Source organism: Heterocephalus glaber, unplaced genomic scaffold (genome assembly GCF_053883595.1).
Source record: "Heterocephalus glaber isolate CG9 unplaced genomic scaffold, H.glaber_assembly_v1.0 deba00001689, whole genome shotgun sequence".
Classification (NCBI taxonomy): Eukaryota; Metazoa; Chordata; class Mammalia; order Rodentia; family Bathyergidae; genus Heterocephalus; species Heterocephalus glaber.
In genome coordinates, this window is record NW_028258414.1 from 6,911,399 (window position 1) to 6,933,799 (window position 22,401).

At 40.6% G+C, this 22,401-nt stretch overlaps 1 protein-coding gene across 2 annotated transcripts in view; it reads left to right on the forward strand.

Moving 5' to 3' along the window:
• The window catches only part of Snx1 (sorting nexin 1), a 41,976-nt gene that overhangs the window by 7,000 nt on the left and 12,575 nt on the right, over positions 1 to 22,401 (forward strand). For both annotated transcript variants that reach the window (XM_004855667.4, XM_004855666.4), the window contains exons 2-5: positions 9,966 to 10,077; positions 13,691 to 13,815; positions 14,702 to 14,768; positions 21,629 to 21,672. In XM_004855667.4, the coding sequence (XP_004855724.1) occupies positions 9,966 to 10,077; positions 13,691 to 13,815; positions 14,702 to 14,768; positions 21,629 to 21,672 (348 nt within the window). The remainder of the gene's footprint in view (positions 1 to 9,965; positions 10,078 to 13,690; positions 13,816 to 14,701; positions 14,769 to 21,628; positions 21,673 to 22,401) is intronic.

The window sequence follows — 22,401 nt, forward strand, 5'->3', positions numbered from 1 at the left end:
TTACACAGTCCAGGTGTGCTGGCTCATACCTGTAATCCCAGCATTTAAGAGGCTAAAGCAGGACGATTTTGTGAGTTTGAGGCCAGCATAGGCTACATAGTGAGTTCAAGACCAGCCTGAACTATATTAGGGGGGTGGGGGGTCGGGGGACTATTAACATATATCTGCTGGTGTTTAAGATTAATGAACAATGTAATTTACTTTTATTGGTACTATATTTAAAAGTCTTGGGTAGCAGTTGGCTTCTGACATTATTTTCTAAGACTGTAGAAAATTATATAAATGTAAGTTATATATTAATGTATGGACAGTCAAGGACACAGTGTTTTTGGGATCCAACCCTAAGGCTAGAGATGCAGCTCAGGATAGAGTTCTTTGGCTACCATTGACTGAGACCCTGGGCCCTGGGTTCAAGTCCCAGGACAGCCAAAAAATAAAATGAGAATAAATTAATTAAAAATTCAAAAATCCATCACTAATTTTGTTATTAAATTTGTTAATACATGGATGATGGGTAGCAACTTTTTTTGTATTTTTCTTTTTCAGTACTGGGGATTGAACCCAGGATGTTCGCACTGAGCTACATCCCCACCCCTTTTTAAAAATCATTTTTTTATTTTGAGACACGGTATTGCTAAATCACGAAGTTGCCCAGGCTGAGCTCAAACTTGTGATCCTCTTGCCTCAGCCTCTCAGAGGGCTGAGATTACAGGCATGCACCATAATGCCCAGCTAACAAATCAACTTTTTTGAAAAGTTGATAAAAACCACAGATTTACCCTTTTTTTTGAGACAGGGTCTCACTATGTAGCCCGGTTTGGCCTGGAACTCCTGCCTCAGTCTGCCAACTGCTGAGATGACAGGTTGTCACCACATCTGGAAATCTTAATTATTTGTAACTGCAGAATTAAGTAAGGTTAAGTAGAGTCACGCTGTGGTGAAACAGATCCTCCAGAATGTTTTCATCTTGCAAATCTGAAACTGTAACCACTAAACTGTAATTCCCCATTTCCTCCTCGCTCCCAGCCCCTAGTAATCACAATTCTAACTTTACAATTCTATGGATTTTTTTTTCTGTTGAGATTTTCTCATATTGCTCAGGGTGGTCTTAGTACTGCTCAGGATGGTCTTGAACTCATGGGTTCTAGCCATCCTCCTGCCTCAGCCTCTCCCTGGTAGCTGGGACCACAGGCATATGCCAGAGTGACTAGCATGCTTTCTATGGCTTTGACAACTTCAGATACATTACATAAGCAGAATCACTTATGTATTTGTCTTTATGTGACAAGCTTATTTTACTTAGTTTGAAGCCTCGATGGTTGCTTGTACTGTAAATGATGAATAATATGCCATCATGTACATAGCACATTTTGTTTATCCACTCTTTTGCCAGTGGACACTTGGGTTTCTTCTACTTCTTGTTTATTGTGAAAAGTGTTACCTTAAATGTGAACGTGCAGATATCAAGACCCTGCTTTCAGTTCTGTAGGATGTATACCCAAGAGTGGGACTACCAGGTAATAAGGTGATTCTGCTGTCAGTATTTGGAAGAACTGCTTTCCATAGTGGTTGCACTATTTTACGATCCCACCTGAGCTTTTTTTAATCCTTGATGCTCAGATGATAACTTCTTTGTTTCTGGATATGGCTTTATTTTTTTTAAATTAATTTTATTGGTACATTTTATTTGTACATTTTAGGTATATAATTCATTTACATTTATCATTGGGTGTTTGTACCTGTACATGATATATCTTGGTTCTTATTTTTTTCCCCATTACCTGTGCGCCCTTCACCCCCTCCGCCCTTACCTATTTACATAGATTTCATTTCCATTTTTTTTTTTCTTTTCTCATAGTTTTTCCTTTCCCTCTTTTCCTTTCCCCTTCCCCTCCCTTCACTCCTTCGTCTTTGGACCTTTTTTCCTATTTTAAATTATCAATTATTCATTTTAATCATTTTAACCTTTGTTTATACTATGTTTCTCACACTAGAGAAACTATTCGGTATTTACACATGTGTGTCCTATTTATTTCACTTAAGAGTATGGCCTCGATATGCATCCATTTAGCTATAAATGACTCTAGTTTTTCATTCTTTATGGCTGAGTAGTACTCCATTTTATAAAAAAAACCCACATTTTCTTTATCCAGTTTCCAGTTGATGGGCACTTGGGCTGCTTCCAAGCTTTAGCTATTACAGACTGTGCCGCTGTGAACGTGGGTGCACATATATCGCTGTGGTATTCTTTTAATTCTTTGGGGAAGATACCCAGCAGGGGAATAGCTGGGTCATATGGGACCTCTAGTCCTAGTTCTTTGAGGTATCTCCATACTGACTTCCACAGTGGTTGCACAAGTCTGCACTCCCACCAACAATGGAGAAGGGTTCCTTTCTCCCCACAACCCCACCAGCATTTGTTATTTGTTGATTTCTTGATAGCAACCATTCTTTCTGGGGTGAGGTGGAATCTCAGGGTTGTTTTCATCTGCATCTCTTGAGAATGAGGAGTGATGTTGAACATTTTTTCATATATTTGTTTGCTGCTTTTACTTCTTTGTCTGAGAAATGTCTGTTCATTTCAGGTGCCCAGTTTTGAATTGGGTCTTTGAATTTGGGGGGATCTGATTTTTTTCAGTTCTGTATATATTCTAGATAGTAGTCCTTTGTCTGAGGTACAGCTGCTAAAAATTTTTTCCCATATTGTAGGTTGTCTGTTAGCTCTGTTGGTGGTTTCTTTTGCAGTGCAGAAGCTTTTTAATAAGATGGGATCCCAGTTGTTGATTCTTTCTGCTAGTTCCTGTGCTGCTGAGGTTTTGTTCATAAAGTCTTTTCCTATGCCAATGTCTTCAAGAGTTCTACCTAACTTATCTTCCAGCAAGTTTAGTGTTTCTGTCTTAATATTTATATCTTTAATCCACTTCAATCTTAGTTTAGTGCATGGTGATAGGTATGGGTCAAGTTGGGGATTGTGATACCCCCAGTCATGGACATGGCTTTATTAAAAGCCATAACAGAGCCAGGTGCTGTGTACACCTGTAATTCCACCACACGGGAGGCTGAGGCAGGAGGATGATGAATTCATAGGCTACTTTGGGTTATGTAGCAAGACTGTCTCAAAAAATCAGCATTGGCTATCATGGCTTTCCTCACAATAGCCCACCCTGTGTCCTCCAGAGTGTACATTTTTTTTTTGGTACTGGGGATCAAACTCGGGACCTTGCACTTGTGAGGCATGCACCGGAACCACTGAGCCAAATCCCTGCCCCTCCAGAGTGTACTTTTATCTTGCTCTTTTCTCTTTCACTCAGCCCAAGCTTGCTCTGCAAGCCAGTTTCTCCTTCTCTTCACTATTACTTTTTCAAATAAACTTTGTCTCTGTTTAAAAACAAAAATCAAAGCAAAAAATGTCATAATGAGCTTGATGGTTCAACTGTTCAGTATTTAATTCTCTGTTCTGTAAAACATGCATAGTAAGTTGTTCCCCGAGGTGTTGCCTGCCCTCCCTGTTTATTGACACAAGCCCTTTCCTGGTCTTAACCAGACTTCTGAAAGTGAATCTGATAACATGATCCTAAACAAAGATGTATTGCTCAGTCCATGTAGTTAATGGTTTAGTCATATAAAACTAATATTAGTAAGTAGGGGTAAGTTTCCCTTTAGGGTATATAGTATCTTCTGTTGGCATATTGCTTTAGACACTTCTTTTTGGAGCTAATTTTATAGCAGGTGGTCAGATCTGGTTTAAAGATCAGAAAGTAAAATTTCATATTATGATAAAAATGTTCCTTTTTTTTTTTTTTTGGTACCAGGAATCGAACTCGGATCCTTCCGCTTTCGAGGCAGGCAGCGAACACTGAGCTAAATCCCCGCCCCCCCCCCTTTTTTTTTAAATGATAAAAATGTTCTTAGAAGCCAGGCATGGTGGTAACACTTGAAATCCCAACACTGTCTACGGCCATACCACCCTGAACGCACCGGATCTCACACCGGATCTTGTCTGTAATCCCCATACTGTACTTGGGAGGCGGAGGTGGGAGGATCTCAAGTTTGAAGTCAGCCTAGGCAATAGAGCAAGACCCTATAGCAAAAAAAAGTTCTTGAAAAAGTTAATGATGGGTATTATTGCCAAAGATTAATTTTAGTGTTCAGTTCTAATAGTAAACAAGTTTTACTATTAATTTATATTGCCCTGAAGTACATAAACTTATTTTTTATTATTCTAGTAGGTAACTTAGCTTTCAGAATTATGGAGGAAAGCTAATAAAAGTAGTTATATGCAGAAACTTTTTTTTTTTTGGTTCCAGGGATTGAATTTAGGACCTTGTGCATAGGAGGCAGGTGGCGAAACCACTGAGCTAAATCCCCACCTAAAAGTAGTTATAAAAGCACTTTTGGAGAGAAGTTTTTAAAGATGACTAATAAGAGTCTACCTTAAATTTATTTAAGCTCGTTAGGTTAGGGGAAAGAGGAAAAAGAACACTTAATTTCTCTATCTTGGTCCTCAAAGCTTCTCAATACTCTGTAACTTTTAGCATAAATAAATCATGAGTATTTGAGAGTTGCTACAGCAGGTACCCATAAGTATCTCGTTTCCAGGAAAAGCCTGTTGCTCAACTCCTTCTGGCTTATTCTTTTGGTTAGTCAAAAGGAGAGCTGGGATTTCATTCTGTTTTCAGAGCACATTTGAATGGGGTGTGTTTTTTCATATTTTAGACAAGAATCCACCCATTAGCACTTTGATCCTTCTGCAGTTTTTCTGGACCCTTCTAGGTACAATCTGTTAGTTTAGGGCCCAAAAATTTTAGTAGAGAAATTACACGAGAGAATTCAGTAGTGCGTGTATGGCTGCATTTTGGTATGTGGAGGACTGCCCTTTCCAGTTGAGGTTTCTGAGGGCCCTGCTCAAACTCATGGCAGTTGCTCCTCAGCCTCCCCAGTGCTTAAAGGCATGTGCCACCACGCCTGGCCCAAGCTGGTATTTGGAGATTGTATGCCTGCCCTGTTATCTGAGTCTAGCTCTTGGGGCTGATTTATTCCTCGTCTTTGTCTGGTTACACTGGTGTGATCACAAAGCTCTTTACCCCTATTTTGCCTCACTAGAATATACTAATTTTCTCTCAAAACAGTGAGTATTCCTTAGAAGCCATGTTACCTTAGCATTCCATCTGGATTCAAGCTCAAACTACAGTTGAGAATCCTGTCAGTACCTGCCTATCCTGTTTGGTTCTCCTGAGTGTGAAGCATGGCTTCTTCGTGGAGCCAGTCACTGGTACTTCTCAGCACTGAAAGCCTGTGTCGGCTCTGAGAGGCAGCAGTCCACAGCTGTTCTTCCTGAGCTAAGGAAATTATGTTAATGGCCTGTACCTCATAGTTTGAGGCTGGTAATTGTCAAAAAAATACCTGTTTGCTCTTAACAAAGGTACTGTCTTGGTGGCAGATCTTTTCATTACCTCTCTGTGAATTAGGACAGTGTCTATGTGTAGGGTCTTATAATCAGAAGCTCTTGAACTTTTACAAAGGCTTATCACTGGAATCACCCACTGGAACTAAAAGCCAAAGGGAATAAGCAAGCATTAGATAGCCTAGCTAGGAATTCTATCCACTAGCAAAAAAGAATGCTGCTTCTATATAAAAAAGGAGCAAGGGGAAGTAGGCAAAGCAGTTCTTTGGCTTTATTACATCACAAACGTTTATTTTCATCTGTTGCCTGGAAATTTATCCCCTTCAAATAGATGGATATTTATGTGACTTACTAACTACTGAGAGTTTTTAAAAGTATAAACTGGATTATAAACTGGACGTGGTGGTGCACGCCTGTAATCCCAACACTCAAGTACGCTGAGGCAGGAGGATCACAAATTTGAGCCCAGCCTGGGTAATTTAGCAACTTAGCAAGACCCTTTATCAAAATAAATTTTAAAAGGTTGGGGTTGTAGTTTATTGTGAAGGTCCTAGCTTTGATCCCCAGTACTGCCAAGGTGGGGGGTATAAAACAAAGCTTAGTTTTACTATTGATTTTGCCATTCAGTGTAATCAATGTGCCTTCTCCTACCCCCAAAATAAGTTTATCGTGGAAGTTTAAGGGTTAATTCAAAATTAGCTTTCCAATATAAATTATACCTTAACAATATTAAAAATAGCCTTTGTTTCCAGGCATAGCAGTGCATGCCTATAATCCCACCACTTAGGAGGCTGAGGCAGGAGGATCATCACAAGGTCGATGCCAGTCTCTGCTAGTTGAAGGCCAGCCTGAACTATATAGTAAATAAGTAAAAGTAGCCTTTGTGTGTGGGAGGGGAGTACTGGGAATTGAATCCATGGTCTTCATAATGAGTTATATTCCTGCCCACTTTTTCATTTTGAGACTGGGTCTCACTGAGATCCCCAGGCTAGGCAAAAACTTGTGATCTTCCTCCCTCAGCCTCCCAGTGTTGGGATTACAGTTGTGCATCCCCATGCCCAGCTTATTAATTGTCTTTTAACAGACGTAGCATATAAATGCTCTGTTAGAATGCTCAGGTGGCTCTGTATTAATGACAAGCTACTACTGACTCTCATCTCATGGAAGACTTGATTCCTATAGGATAATGTGAACATGTTTCCATTTTTTCTGATCTTTAAAAGTGGTTCTGCTCAATTTTCTTTTTTTGGTTTCTTTTAAAGTCTGATTTTAAGTAAAATGTGAGAATTATTGTTATGCCTTTAAGGCCAGATATTCTTTAGCCTGAAGAAACAAGCTGAGTTTGTCCAGTGCCAATCCATATCAACAGAAAATAAATTTGATAAGGACAAAAGTAAAATAAGTAGGAAAAGAGATAAAGTTGGGAGGGATACTGTACCATATGCCAGAGAGAGGGCTAACATAGAACTGAATGTACACCCAAGTAATGCTGACTTACATTAATTAAAAAACAAAACAAAACAAAAAAAACAGGCAAAGAACTTAAAGTCACAGGGGTTCAAAAAAATTTTCACCATTCAACCTAGTGACAAATTTAAAGGAAAGAATGCTTAATGTTTCTGTGGACTTAGCATCTTACACACTTCGGCGGGGGCGGGGGACCAGTTATAAATTGATGGGCTTTCTGGAAGGCAGTTTAGGAGAGCCTTGGAGAATTTTATGTCCAGTAATTCTATTTAAGAATTTATGTCCAAGCCAGGGATTTAGCTCAGTGGTTCCGCCGCCTACCTCGCAAGCGCAAGGTCCCAAATTCGATCCCCAGTACCAAAAAAAAAAAAAGAATTTATTTCCAGCCTTAAGGAAATGGTTATGTTGTGATATACCCATATGATTGAGAGTTAAGTCACTAAAAGAGATTTTTGTACAATTCTTAATGACATAAAAATACTGAGATAGTAGAGAGAGAACAAGCAGGACACAGAATTTTATACATGGAGAAGATTAATTTTATAAAAGAACTACAGGGCCAGGAATTTAGCTCAGTGGCCCCATGCCTGCCTTGCAAGCCCAAAGTCCTAAGTTCAGTCCCTGGTACCAAAAAAAAAAAAAGAGCCGTAGAGAAAGATTAGGATAATAAGTATGGTAATGAGTCTTTCTATTCTCCTGGAACACAGCCATGTGTGATTCTGGGAATGGGTGCCCAGGGGATATCTAAAAGCAGTTTTCTGTTCTCACAGGTAGTTGTTGCTTGCCTTACAGAGAGAGCAAAGTCTCTATTCAAAGTCAGTTCTACTCAAATTCATGGTTTAGGCTTGAAAGGGGTTAGGGTGGAGAAAGAAAGACAGGTGATAGTGCTCTAGTTGTCCCTGCAGTATCCCATTCATTTGGGTTTGTCACATGATTAATAAGAGGAAAAGACAGACTGCTATTCTAGCATGGCTTCATAAAATATTCTTAGTCATGAACCTCCCAGATTAGACGGTAGATCAGAAGTGGAAAGCTGGCTTTATTCATCTACATATCACAGAAGCAGATACTTCTAGGCATTTTTTAAAATGACTAAATTCTAACTGTGCCTTCCCTGTTGCTTCAATGTTCTCTGGGAGTTATCAGTAAGATTATATATATACATAATTTTTTTTTCTTTGGTACCGGAGATTGAATTCAGGACCTTGAGCTGGTGAGGCAGGCATGGTGCCACTGAGCTAAATTCCCGGCCAGTAAGTTATATTTGTGTACATATATCCTTAATGCATACTGCACTCTAGTCTCTCCAGGATCTCTGGAGTCACCCGGCTTTGGTGGCTTCTGTGAGATCACTAAGCTGTGCAAACGAGAAGGAAGGATGTGGTTTTGTAGGAAGATGGTGGGCAGCATAAGAATCAAAAGGAAGTGCTAATTTTGTTTTTACTGTTATTTCTCTTGTCTTGGCAGTGATTTTTTTTTCTTTTCTTTTAAGTTAGGATTTCTGGTGCTCAGGTTATTTTCAAACTCCTGGGCTCAAGTGATTCACCTCAACTTCCCAAGCAGCTAGAAATACAGACAGTGCACTTCCATGTCTGCTTCCAGTGATTTGTTGTTGTTGTTTTGTTTTTTAAGATTATGGAAGCAGCTTGAGGACCAACCACTGTGTCTAACAGAGTTGGTATAACATTTAAGCGTATAAAACTAAGTGCTCATTAATCTTTATTAACAGAGAAGTTGGGGCTGGAGATGCGGCTCAGTGGCAGAGTATTCACTTCACCTAGCATGCAAGGATCCCTGGGTTTGATCCCTAGCAACACACAATACAAACACACACATATACAAAGTACCAGTAGAGGCCTTATTTGCAAACATAAATGTAAATATTGGCAATAGCTTCTTCCTTGAAAGGCAGCCCTGATATAATAAGGAGGCTGTTTACCTCACAAATTCAGAATTCCCAAATAGACAAACTGATCTGTCATTTCACTGTTTGGTTGAGTGAGAAAATATCTGTCTCCAAGGAACAAACTCCCTTAGATTTGTTAAGGAAGTGTTTCACAAAGGTTCCTTAAATCAGGTCTTTTAACTGAGTTGGCCTGAGGGTATGACTTCAAAACCCTGCAGTGCAGCTCCATAGGCTTTTGAAGCCTGATTCCCAGCTTTCTGTTCAAGGGCTGCACAATCAGGCTTTGTTCCCTCTGGTTCCCATCTGCAGATCCACCCTACCCTTGTTTGTGGCTGAGCACTGAGGAGTTTTTTTGAGACAGGGTCTCGCTATTAGTTCAAGCTAGCCTTGAACTCACTACGTAGCTCAGGCTGCCCTCAAACTCGCAGCAATCTTCCTATCTCAGCCTCCTGAGTGCTGGGATTATAGGTGTCTGCCACCATGCCCAGAGATCTGAGCTTTTAATAAGGCAATGGACAGACTATTTTCACCATGTGCCTACTAGACAAGCATGACTAGTTTTTATTCTCCTAGCCTGACCCAGGGTGTGGTTGAAAGTTTTGTCTTCTGTGAGTTAAGGATGAAAAAATAACTTATATTTACAATTACCATTAGGTGTAAAGTGTTACACTTTCCTTTGCCTGTCAACATGGGTTAGTAATATCTACACAAATGGGCTTTGGTTAACAGTTTAGCCAATACCATAAAGGAAAGCGAGGGTCTGAGCTTGAATCCTGGACTCCAGTGTGGTATCCTGGTCATCAGAATGTGCTCCATCAGCATTTGAAAGAATAAAGGTCAACAACGGAGAAGGAGAAATGCATTTGGACAAGTTCTTTTGAAAATTATCTGTGCGTACATATACCCATGTTGGAATCATGTGCTTTGGGTAGGGCATTTCAGTAAGGTTATGATTTTAGAAATTAACACTACATTGTATGAACTTAGGTTAGGTCTGTAATCACAATAGCAGCAGACTTTACATTACTGTTAATGATTTACCACATAACTGAAATGCCTGACTAGTTATCCTGTCTTCCCCTAAACACCTATGGGAACAACTGAGGGATCCATCCAGAGTCACTTTCTAGGCAAGGTGAGTTCGTTTTTAATGATACTGTTTTATTCAGGATATCTCTTTGTTTTCAGAGTAAGCCCCAGTCTCCAAAGAGAACTGCATCCTTACTTCCCATCAACAATGGCTCCAAAGAAAATGGCATTCATGAGGAACAAGACCAAGAGCCACAAGATCTCTTTGCAGGCAAGTAAGAGTCCATTGTGGAAGATTCCAATGTCATTAAGATTCTTACTGGTTTGGGGAGAAAGACATAAATATATAATTTCTTTAAGAACATGAGTTAAATTATTATTTTTTGTTTTTGTTTTGTTTGTTTTTGGTACCGGGGATTGAACGCTGGTCCTTGCACTTGCACAGCAGGTGGCGAAACCACTGAGCTAAATCCCCGGCCCTGAGTTAAATTATTAAACAATAATAGAAATGTGGGGCTGGGGGCCGGGGATTTAGCTCAGTGGTTCCGCCGCCTGCCTGGCAAGTGCAAGGTCCTGAGTTCAATTTCCGGTACCAAAAAATAATAATAATAATTATAGAAATAATAATAGAAATATGGCCAGAGGAATTAGAGGAATATTAAATCATAGGAATTTATAGGAGTATGAGATTACTGGTTGCAGCAGTAGCATTAGACTTTTATGACCAAGACTCATAATCCAAAATATGTTCATATTTATGTAAAACTGAAACAAAAAAAAGTTTTGTTTTGTTTTTTGGTACCAGGGATCAAACGCAGGACCTTGCGCTTGCAAGGCAGGTGCAGTGCCACTGAGTTAAATCCCTGGCCCTGAAACAAAAGTTTTTAATAACTTCCCCTTATTACTTTTAATGAAATTTGAAATTTTGTATTGTTTTTCTTTTTTATTTATTTATTTTATTTTATTTTTTGGTACTGGAGATTGAACTCGGGTCCTTGTTGCAAAGCAGGCGGCGAAACCACTGAGCTAAATCCCCGGCCCCAGTGTTTTTCTTTTTAAAATGCTCTTTGTAACTCATTGATTTCACAATCTACCAACAAGCTACAATATGCAGTTTGAAAGCCACAAGTACAGAGCAGCGTTTTTCAACCCTGGCACTATTTGCACTTTTTTTTTTTTTTTTTTTTTTGGTACCGGGGATCGAACTCGGGTCCTTGTGCTTGCACAGCAGGTGGCGAAACCACTGAGCTAAATCCCCGGCCTCCCTGGCACTATTAATATTTGAGCTCCATAATTTTTTTGCTGAGGGAGACTGCCTTGTTCTCAACAGGGGTGAGTCTGCCCCTAGAAGACAGTTGCCAGTGGTTGGAGTCATTCTTGCTATGACAGCTGGGAGTGCTATAATTACCTAGTTGGTGGAGGCCATGGACACTGCTGAATTCCCTACAATATGTAAGACAGGCTCTTTGAACAAAGACTCATTCAGCCCAAGATGTCAGTAATGCCTACATTGAAAATCTCAGATCTAGAGTGATCTTGGAAGACTTCCTGTAAGAATTAGGAGAAATGGGCTGGGGATTTAGCTCAGTGGTTTCTCTGCCTGCTGCAGAAGCACAAGGACCCGAGTTCGATCCCTGGTACCAAAAAAAAAAAAAAAAAGAATTAGGAGAAAAAGAAAAAGGGTTCAAATGGCTGAACAAGTATAAAATGTATTTGAAGGACAGTCAGTAAACTCGGTAGACCAAAGCAAGGATTCTTAGAGAAGCCAGGGAAGATAATGACTGCGAATGCAGTAAGGAAATGGATTTGGGAAGACTTCACGCCTCAATAATGAGAGTTTGAATTTTCATCCTAATACCAACTAAGAGCCATTGGCAATTTTGCATAAGGAACATGAAAGGGGCAAAGTAATGAATTATTTCACAGTGTGGCAAAGCTACGCTGGAGACTTGTTAGAAGACAGTCAAAAATTAGTTCAAGAATTAAATGGCAAGCTGGGTGTGGTGGCACATGCCTGTAATCCCTGGACTTGGGAGGCTGAGGCAGGAGGATTGCAGCAAGTTTGAGGCCTGGCCGAACTATATAGTGAGACCCTGTCTGGAGGAAAAAACAAATAAATGGCAAAGACTGAATATAAACAATGCATGGTGGCACACGCCTGTAATCCCAGCAAGCATTCTGGGAGGCTGAGGCAGGATATACATACTATATATCCTGTAACATTTATTATACTCCCACAGTAGGGTCAGATTACATTAGCACCACTCTGTCTTTCCAGATAGAGGGATCAGGTTCTGTGTGTAACAGTATGACAACTTTGTAGAGGTGATTCGCATTTACTGATTAGTGTACTGATCGAGAACTTGATTATGCCTTCTAGACCTCCATCTCTGGTCTCTTGTTAACTTCAAATGCAAAAGAAGAAACAGCTTTCTTTAACATTCTTGACTGAAACTGAATACCTACAGATGAGACCAAATCAAAATGGATTGTTTTTCTGTCTAAGAAGAAAAAAAAGGAACTAGTTAGGTTTATGCTTTCTTCCTCTTTGGTGGTACTGGGGATGAAACCCAGGGGTTTGTGCCTGCTAGGCAGGTACTCTACCACTGAGCTACACCCCCAGCCTACTAGTTATGTTTAGAACTTCTGGCGAGTTGAAAGTCTTTTTATTTGCATAAGACATTTTTTACCTAAAAATAGTACTTAATGTTATTTTTTAAAGCCCCCCTCTCTAGAACACGTAGAGAATGAGTTGTTCAGCTCAACTGAATTTTCCCTAGATAGGCTGCTCTCAAGCACTATGTAAAAACAAGAAACTTTTTTTGGTCAGAAAGATTTTCAGACCTCATAGATACCACACATCTTTTTTTCCCATTTGGATCTTTGCAGTATTATCGAAACTATAATTGTGGACAGTGTGGCAAGCTACTCTTTCCCAAGTGCTACTGTATTAGAATCTAGGGGTTTTTTTTTCTAGCTTATAATCTTCCTGACTCTGCCTCTGATACCATTTTTGCCATCAGTAGATCTCTTCTACTGTATTGATTTATAAAACATCACTGGTTTGTAAATCAAACTTTTATGTTCTTTTGCAAACAAATACAATAAGAATAAATATGGGCAAAGGATGTAGCTCAGCGGTACTGCACCTGCTTGGCAAGCACTAGGTCCTGAGTTCGATTTCCGGTACCAGAAAAAAAAAAGAATAAATAGGCTTCATGTGAGGTTCTAAAATAACACTCCCAAGAATCAAATTAATTGGTACACTTATTTTGGCTGTTGAGTCTTTTTGCTTAATCACTGGTTATAACCTAAATTCTGATTAGAAGAAGGTGGCCAGGAAGTTGTGTTTGAAAAGGAAAGAGAAAGGTTTCTGTAAGTCCTGGCTTCCCTCACCATCTTTCTTTTTTTTTTTTTGGTACCAGGGATGGTACCTCACCACTTGTGAGGCAGGCACCGGAACCACTGAGCTAAATCCCTGGCCCCCATCTTCCATTTTTATCCATGTAAAAATTTTATGGCTCTTGTTCTCTCAGTGTGAGAACCTCTGTGTATGAAGAGTGCTTACTAAATTGGGTATGGTGCCATGCACCTGTAATCCCACACTTTGGGAGGCTGAAGCAGGAAGATTGCAAGTTTGAACCCGGCATGGGCAATGGAGCAACTTAGTGAGACCCTATCTCAAAATAAAAAAGGGCTGGGGGTGTAGCTTAATGCAAAGGCCCTGAGTTCAATCCCTAGTACTACAAAAAAAAAAAAAAAAAAAGAATGCTTGCTATTTTGTGTGTGTGTGTGTGTGTGTGTGTGTGTCAGCCCAGTGAACTGAAGTTCAGCCATCAAAGACCCATTACTGACCTTCATTTTAAAATATCAACTGTTTTTAGATGCCACAGTGGAGCTATCCCTGGACAGCACACAAAATAATCAAAAGGTCCCTGCCAAAACACTCATTTCTCTGCCTCCACAAGAAGCCACAAATTCTTCTAAGTCCCAGCCAAACTATGAGGAGGTGAGACTGTGCTTACTAGTCTTGTTGCTTTCAGATTTTTAGGACTGTGTGGGTTACTAATCCAAAGTTCAGTTGAGTGAGAACTTTAGAAAATATTTATGATTACTGAAGGAGACCTTTGGTTAATGGACAGCCAGAATCCAGTGCAGTCAGTGATGGTGAATCTTTTAGAACATTCAGTGATAACAAATAGCTAGCTGCGGTATGTGTGCCATAGGTTTGCCACCCATGCAATAAAGAAACCTTTGTTGGATCAGAGTTTTCTACTGCCTGGAGGAAAAAGCACAAAAACTTTCAATGGTCACTAATCATATTTGGTGTCTGAAGCTCCCATATTTCGGAATCTAGTCTGTCCTTACTCCCTCCATAGCTTGAAAGAGGCAGGTCTTCCAAAATCTAGTAATTTTTCATTGTCATCAGAAAAAGGTTTTAAGGGAATGGATGTATCAAAGACCCATGAGCTGCATGTGGTAGTGCATGCTTGTAATCCCAGCTACTCAGGAGGCTGAGGCAGGAGGATTGGAAGTTCAAGTCCTATCTGGGCAACTTAGCTACATCTTCAAGCTCAGTACTAAAGTGCTTGCCCAGCATGCATGAGGCCCTGGGTTTAATCCCTGTTACTGAAAAAAATTTTAAAACCGATCTGTGAGCTGGCTCCCAACTTAAAATGGTGGGAGTTGGTTCATTGGAATCATTGAGAATGGATAAAGCTGAACACTAACCCATAGAAGGGTACATATTAATTTTCTTATGTTGATATAAAGATAATCTAGGGTAAAATTAATAGCCCTTTTATTTTTGTTGTTCTTTTTTTGGTACCGGGGGTCGAACTCGGCCCAATAGCCCTTTTATATAAACTCTTATGATTTGTCTTTTCTTTAAAAAGCTAGAGGAAGAAGAACAAGAGGATCAATTTGATTTGACAGTTGGTATTACCGATCCTGAGAAGATTGGTAAGTGTCCTTGGGACTGGTGATGTCAGAATGGAGCTTTGAAAAGCATGGGTCGCTAATTTAGGGGTGGCTACCTCCACAGCTGAGCCAGCTAAAGTGAAGCATTTCATCAGTATCTTTCTTTTAAAGATTCAGCCCTACCTCTCTTCCCAAGGCCAGAGAGAGCTGTTACACAGTACGTTACACAGGCTTTTCTTAGCTTTAAGAAGGAAATCAGAGGCATCAAATATACTATTCTCTTTTTAAAACTCAAACATTGCCTCCCCCCTCAGAGTCAATAAAACCATTTCATTCCCTTTTGAAATCATAAATTCCATTTAAGCACTCTAAAGCTACATGTTCTAAAATTTGAGGATAATGGAACCTATTATTATTCTTGTAAGTTTGAAACTGCCACATATGGCAGTGCATGCCTGTAATGCCAGCACTCAGGGAGGCTGAGGCAGAAGAATCACAAATTTGAGCCCAATTTAGGCAGTGTTATCAATTTAGTGATATCCTATCTCAGGAAATAAGGTCTTGGGGCTGGGGATTTAGGTCAGTGGCAAGGTCCTGAGTTTGATCCCCAGTACCCGCCCCCCCCCCCAAAAAAAGAGGGCTGGGTGGGCTGAGTATGTAGCTCAGTGGCACTGCACCTTCCTGGCAAGTGCAAGGTCCTGAGTTTGATCCATGGTACCAAAAAAAAAGAAGGGGGTAAGGAACATAGTTCAGTGCGAAGGTTCTGAGTTCAATCTCAGTATAAGAAAGGAAAAAAAAAAAAGTAGTAGTAGTTGGAAACTCTTGCTACATGTTATTTATCTATCCTGTACCGTTGATATAAGACTAAAGAAGTCAAGTTGAATTTTAGTGAAATTGGAGTTAGATTTTCATTTTGGTACCGGGGATCGAACTCGGGTCCTTGCACTTGCGCAGCAGGCAGCGAAAGCACTGAGCTAAATCCCCAGCCCTGGAGTTAGATTTTCAACGAACATGATTCTTAACTTTGGCTAGATTTGGATTTTTAGGATACTCTCTTTTGTCCCAGGTTAGTAAGAGTTATTAGCAGACAACAGTTCCTTGTTCTAGGTATAGTTCCTTATAGAAGAGGTTATACAGAACTTCCTCCTCTTAAACAGGATGGTGTTTATATGGTTAATAGAAAAATATAACAAGAGGAACAGTGTGATTCTTAACCCTTTGTCTATTTGGAACTAGGGACAGGCATTTGTAAAACCTAATTAGACTTTATGCCAAAACTTGTCGTAAGCTACAATAAACCTTTCCTCCTTTAAAAAAACAAATGAAAAACCGGTTGTCATTAAACTGTTGGTATTTAGTTTTCCTGGAGTGTTTGTACTGGTAGGATATTTCTGAGCATTGTATACAATTCCCGCATTTATTGGTACAGGAAATTGAGGACCAAAAAGAAAGTAACTCTCCCATTAGAGCACAGTGGTAAAGCCAGGATCAGAACTTGGGATCACATGTCTAGGATTCTCTCTTGCCTCTCTAATAGTCTAGTATTATGAATATTCTATTACCACATTAATTTTAAATCTCAGCTCTTGAGGGCCAGGGATTTAGCTCAGTGGTTCTGCCACCTGCCTCGCAATTGCACTGTCCTGAGTTTGATCCCCGGTACCAAAAAACAACAACAACAACAACAGCAAAAAAAACCCATAATGGCTCTGAAATCTCAGCACTTGAGAAGCTTGAGGCAAGATGACTGCAAGTCCAAATCCCACTTAGTGAAACCCTGTCTCAAAAAATGAAAAGGTCTGGGGACGTGGCTCAGGGCAAAGGCCCTGGGTTCAACCTGCAGTACCACAAAAAGAAACAGAAAGAAAGGAGGGAGTGAAAGGGAGAGAAGGGAGAAAGAAAGAAAAGAAGGGAAGGAAGAAATAAAGGAAGGAAAAAAAGAAAGGAAGAAAGAAGAAAAGGAAATAATTTAGGCAAGTTATTAGCTGCTTTAAATCAGTGACATAAAAGAAGTATGAAAGATTAGAATATTGGTTCTAATTGTTTTAATATTGAGTAAGTCATATTCCTTAAACCAGGAGTATTTTAGCTTCCTATGGCTGCTATAGCAAAGTAACACAAACTAGATGGCTTAAAAACACCTGGAACACACTCTCTCAGTTCTAAAGGCCAGAAGTCTAAACTTCTGGTATCACAGGGCATACTCTCTCTGAAGGTACAGGAGGGCCCACTCCCTCCTCTCCTAGATTTTGGTGGCCTCAGATGTTCCTTGGCCTGCAGATGCATCAGTCTGAGCTTTGCCTTGTCACATGGTATTCTTCCACATCGCCTTCCTTCTTTGCTTGTCTGTGTCTCAGTCTCATTAATTTCATAGAGGCACTGATCACATTCGTGATTCCATCTGTTAAGACTCTTTCCAGGGGCCAGGGATTTAGCGCAGTGGTTTTGTCACCTGCTGCACAAGCGCAAGGACCTGAGTTCAATCCCTGGTACCAAAAAAAAAAAAAAAAAAAAAAAAGGCTGTGTTTCCAAATAACCTCACATTGTGAGGTACTGGGAGTTAAGACTTCAATGTATCTATTCGGAGGGGACATAACTCATCCTAGCAGTAAGGAGTAATCATTTCATGGATCAGATTTATTTGAACACAAATTGCTTTTGGTGATAAACTTTCCTCCCCTTGTACTGTGGTTTGGATTTGTAGTCCTGTTGAAGCCAAGAAACCAGCTCATTAAAACATTTTTCATATGCAGGTCCTGATCTTTATCACAACAGTTTTTGTTTGTGTGGGCTGTTCATTCAACTTCCTTCTGCTTCTTCCTACACACATCTAAGTAAAACAGAATCCCACTTTAACCAGGGTATTCATTTTAGAGTCTTGGTACTTGCATATGCCATCTCCAGCTTTCTGAAATTATTTAGGAAATTTACATATATTTAAAAACTGTTGTACTACTAGCCTACTTCCAGATCTTACATACACACTATGTTTCTTTTTGTACACATTGCCTTAGTAAAAGCAGCTGACCTAGAAGAAAAGTATCTGAAGAGCATACTTTGCTCCTTTGTTATGCTTTTGTTGTTGTTTGTGAGTTTTTGTTTGTTGTTTTCAGTACTGGGGATTGAACCTAGGGCCTTCACACGAGGCTACATCCTTAGCCCTTTTTTTCTTTTATTTTTACTTTTGAGACAGGGTCTTGCTAAGTTGCTCAGGCTGGCCTCAAATGGAGGATCCTCCTGCCTCAGCTTCCCAGGATGTGGGGATTACAGGTGCATGGCACCTTGCCTGGCTGTTTTATGTACATTTGCATTTGGACTTTCCTTAAGGGCACTAAATTATGGGATTCATTTCTTGGACATTTAAGTATGACTATTCTGCAGTGAATGAAATTTTTCTTTTTTTTTGGTATCGGGATCGAATGTGGGACCTTGCGCTTTCGAGGCAGCTGGCAGCACCACTGAGCTAAATCCCCAGCTGAATGAAATTTTAAATACTGCTTTTATAAAGCAAGCTTACATTTTCCCCCCAGTGTAAGCATCTGTAGGCAAGAGGAGAACAAAGGGTAGGTGGTAATCAGAATAATTTCTAAAGCACCTTTTCTTTTTTTGAGAACTATATACAATTTATGGCACTGATTAGTTAAAACACTTCTGGCTACAGGTGACAAAAATCAACATCAAATTCTCATAAGGGGTGGAGAATAAAAAGAAAAGTGTAGGCCCATGTAAAGGAAACATCCAGGGTTTCACTAGTTAAGGCTTGGTTCGATCCAGGTGCTCAAAAGATGTCATATGGTCTCCAGCTCTCTCCGTCTTGCAGCTCAGCTTTCATCTGTGTTGAGAGCATCCTCTCAAGGTGGCAAGATGGACCCCAGCAGCATGAATGAGACTTATACTATACAGGCATGGCAGCCCAGCTCTTCCTGACATTTTTCCCCAAGGTTTTAGCCTTCAGATACTTCATTTCTAAGACTTCCATTTTATTTAGTCTGTACATCAGTTTAAACTTTAATTGTTAATTTTTTCTTTTTTCTTTTCTGTTAAGTTCATCATAGAATTCAACAATAGATTCCTTGCTATACCTAACTTCACACAAGTAATTGCATCAGAATTTAGGCCCCAAGATCTCATCTTATTAAAAAGCTTCTGCACTGCAAAAGAAACCACCAACAGAGCTAACAGACAACCTACAATATGGGGAAAAATTTTTAGCAGCTGTACCTCAGACAAAGGACTACTATCTAGAATATATAAAGAATTGAAAAAAAATCAGACCCCTCCCCAAATTCAAAGACCCAATTCAAAAATGGGCATCTGAAATGAACAGACATGTCTCAGACAAAGAAGTAAAAGCAGCAAACAAATATATGAAAAAATGTTCAACATCACTCCTCATTCTCAAGAGATGCAGATGAAAACAACCCTGAGGTTCCACCTCACCCCAGAAAGAATGCCTACTATCAAGAAATCGATGAATAACAAATGCTGGTGGGGTTGTGGGGAGAAAGGAACCCTTCTCCATTGTTGGTGGGAATGCAGACTCTTGCAATCACTGTGGAAGTCAGTATGGAGATACCTCAAAGAACTAGGACTAGAGGTCCCATATGACCCAGCTATTCCCCTGCTGGGTATCTTCCCCAAAGAGTTAAAAGAATCATACCACAGTGATATATGTGCTCCCATGTTCATAGCGGCACAGTTTGTAATAGCTAAAGCTTGGAAGCAGCCCAAGTGCCCATCAACTGGAAACTGGATAAAGAAAATGTGGGGTTTTTTTATAAAATGGAGTACTACTCAGCCATAAAGAATGAAAAACTAGAGACATTTATAGCTAAATGGATGCACATTGAGGCCATACTCTTAAGTGAAATAAATAGGACACACGTGTAAATACCGAATAGTTTCTCTAGTGTGAGAAACTGATAGTGTAAACAAGGGTTAAAATGATTAAAATGAATAATTGATAATTTAAAATAGGAAAAAAGGTCCAAAGACAAAGGAGTGAAGGAAAAGAGGGAAAGGAAAACTATGAGAAAAGAAAAGAAAAATGGAAATGAAATCTATGTAAATAGGTAAGGGCAGAAGGGGTGAAGGGTGCACAGGTAATGGGGAAGAAATAAGAACCAAGATTATCATGTACAGGTACAAACACCAATGATAAATGTAAATGAATTGTATACCTAAAATGTACCAATAAAAAACTAAAAATTAAAACTAAAAAAAAGAATTTAGGCCCCAAGATCCTAGCTACAAAGTCACATTCTTTTTTTTTTTTTTTTTTTTTGGTACCAGGGATCAAACTCAGGTCCTTGCGCCTGTACAGCAGGCCACAAAACCACTGAGCTAAATCCCCAGCCCCAAAGTCACATTCTTAATCACTGATCATGTCTCACCTGTGGTCACTTGAATGGGAGAAGAGTTGTGTGAGGCTCCAGGGGTGAGGTGACTATTCTATCTCAGTGGTTTTATCCATAAAATGAATGGTGTGGAATTCTCAAGATAGTGCAGTTCAGCAAGGAACTCAGGCCTGGATTCCATTCCCAACACTGACCTTGAATTAGTCACTTCTCTAGGTTTAAGTCTCTTCCTTGGCTGAGCTGGGCTGGGCTGGGTTGGGCATGGCAGGGGTGGGGCCCAGTTCAGGGTGCCCAGACCCTGGGAAGAAAGGGCCCCACCAGGTGCTTTCAAACTTCCCTGCCCGCATCAGGCCAGCCTGGCCACCACCCTCCCCAGGAACCTAAAGCTTATCTTATTTCTATATCAGGTACCCTCTTTGTTTAGTTTTTTTTGAGACAAGGTCTCGCTGTGTAGCCCAGGCTGGCCTTGAACCTGTAGCTATCTGCCTGGCTCAGGGTGCCCTCTTTGGGTGTAGGGGTTGTGGAGGTAGAGCAGACATGGCCCCATGGCCTGTCATCTTCTCTGTATGCTTAGAAGAGTAGACATTTCCAGCCGTCCCATTGAAACCAAGTTGCATTGTGAGACCCCGCTGACCCAGGACTGCCCCTTGTCAGCCCAGAACCAGGTTAGGAGCTTATGCAACTATTAATTGTTGACCTAAGCTTTCCCGTTTGGTGTGGAGAAGAACCAGGGGTGAAGGAGGAAGGGAATCAGACCAACCCAGAACACCCTTGTCCTGCATGGGAGCTGTGTCTGTCTAGGTTCCAGTGTGTGTCTTTCTGGCTCAGGGAGTCAATGGGGTCTTTCTCTCCTCAAGTGGTCTACGTCAGGACACTACCACAGAGAAAAACAGTTGCTTGAATCCCAGATTATTTAATAGTCAAAGGCTTTTTCATGAAAATAATTCCTCCAGGAAAGGGAGATTTGTATGACATCAGGCAGCCCAAGTGTCTTCCTGCCAAGCCCTTTGCTCTGGATGAACATGTTAGATCAGAGAGGTCAGTGTCCGCCCGTAGAGAGGAGGGCCCGTGACGGTATTTCTGAAAGAGCAAACCAAGCCCAGAGCTGGCCTAGGGTAGAACTACTTGTTTCCTTTTGCATCAGTTGCTTCCTTCTTCTTCTGCTTTATACAGGAAGAGAATTGTTTGGTTTTGGACAGATGTGTGTGACCAGCCCAAATATTGGCATGGGAACAACTGATGGATTGTCAGTATCCACTGCTGCTTTGTGGAAGGCATAAATGGAGCCTGGCTTTGGAACAGGGCTGACTCTCTTGTCTGACTCGCACTGGGCCCTGCCAGCATCCATGGGGACATGATAAGTGCCGTGGAAGCCCAGAGGCAAAGTAGGAACTGGATTCTAGGACTGTGTATAAAATTTAGTGATGAAAAAAGCCCTTCTTGCCCTTCTACAGAGTTCCTAAGGCTTGTGGTTCCTGGTTAAATGTTACTGGCATAGTATTGCTTGGTCTACAGGGTAATCCTCTGCTCTTTCTTCTCCCACAGGGGATGGTATGAATGCCTATGTGGCCTACAAAGTCACCACACAGGTGAGTCCTGGTGACCCTGCCCATGTCCACCTCGACAGACTCCACCGCTCATGCCAACAAGCCTGCCTTAATCATTCACAGTATTTCTGGGTATTTTTTGGCTTCTTTGCCAACATTTTCTTTCAGGTTTACTCAGGATGTAGTCAGCCTACATCCCCTTATCTGGGTACTCTAGGCTGAGCCTTTCCAGTATTCTTTTTGAGACAAGGTCTCCCTATGTAGTTCAGCCTGGCCTTGAACTCACTGTGTAGCCCAGGCTAGCCTCGAACTCATGGCAATCCTCCTGCCTCAGCCTCCCCAGTGCTGGGATTACAGTCATGCCCAATATTCTTATAAGTGAAACTTCACAAGTCCTTTGTTGTTTTTGTTTTGTTTTATTTTTATGGTACTGGAGGTTGAACCTAGGGTATTGCCACTGAACTACATCCCCCCATCCCTTAAAATTTTTTTTTTTAAATTTTGAAACTAGGTCTCGCTAAATCACTAAGTTGCCCAGGCTGGGCTTGAACTTGTCATCCTCTTGTCTCAGCCTCCCAGAGTGCTGGAATTACAGGCGTGTGCCACCATGCTTGGCTGTAAGTTATTAAGACATAGAGTATGTCTCATTTTTGCCTCATCTCCAGTAAGAGCTATGTACCTTAGAGCTTCTTTGGTGGATTGCCCTAAACCAAAGGTAATTACCTATTCTTAAATCCTCAGTTCTTATGAGGTTTCATGTACACACTTTCT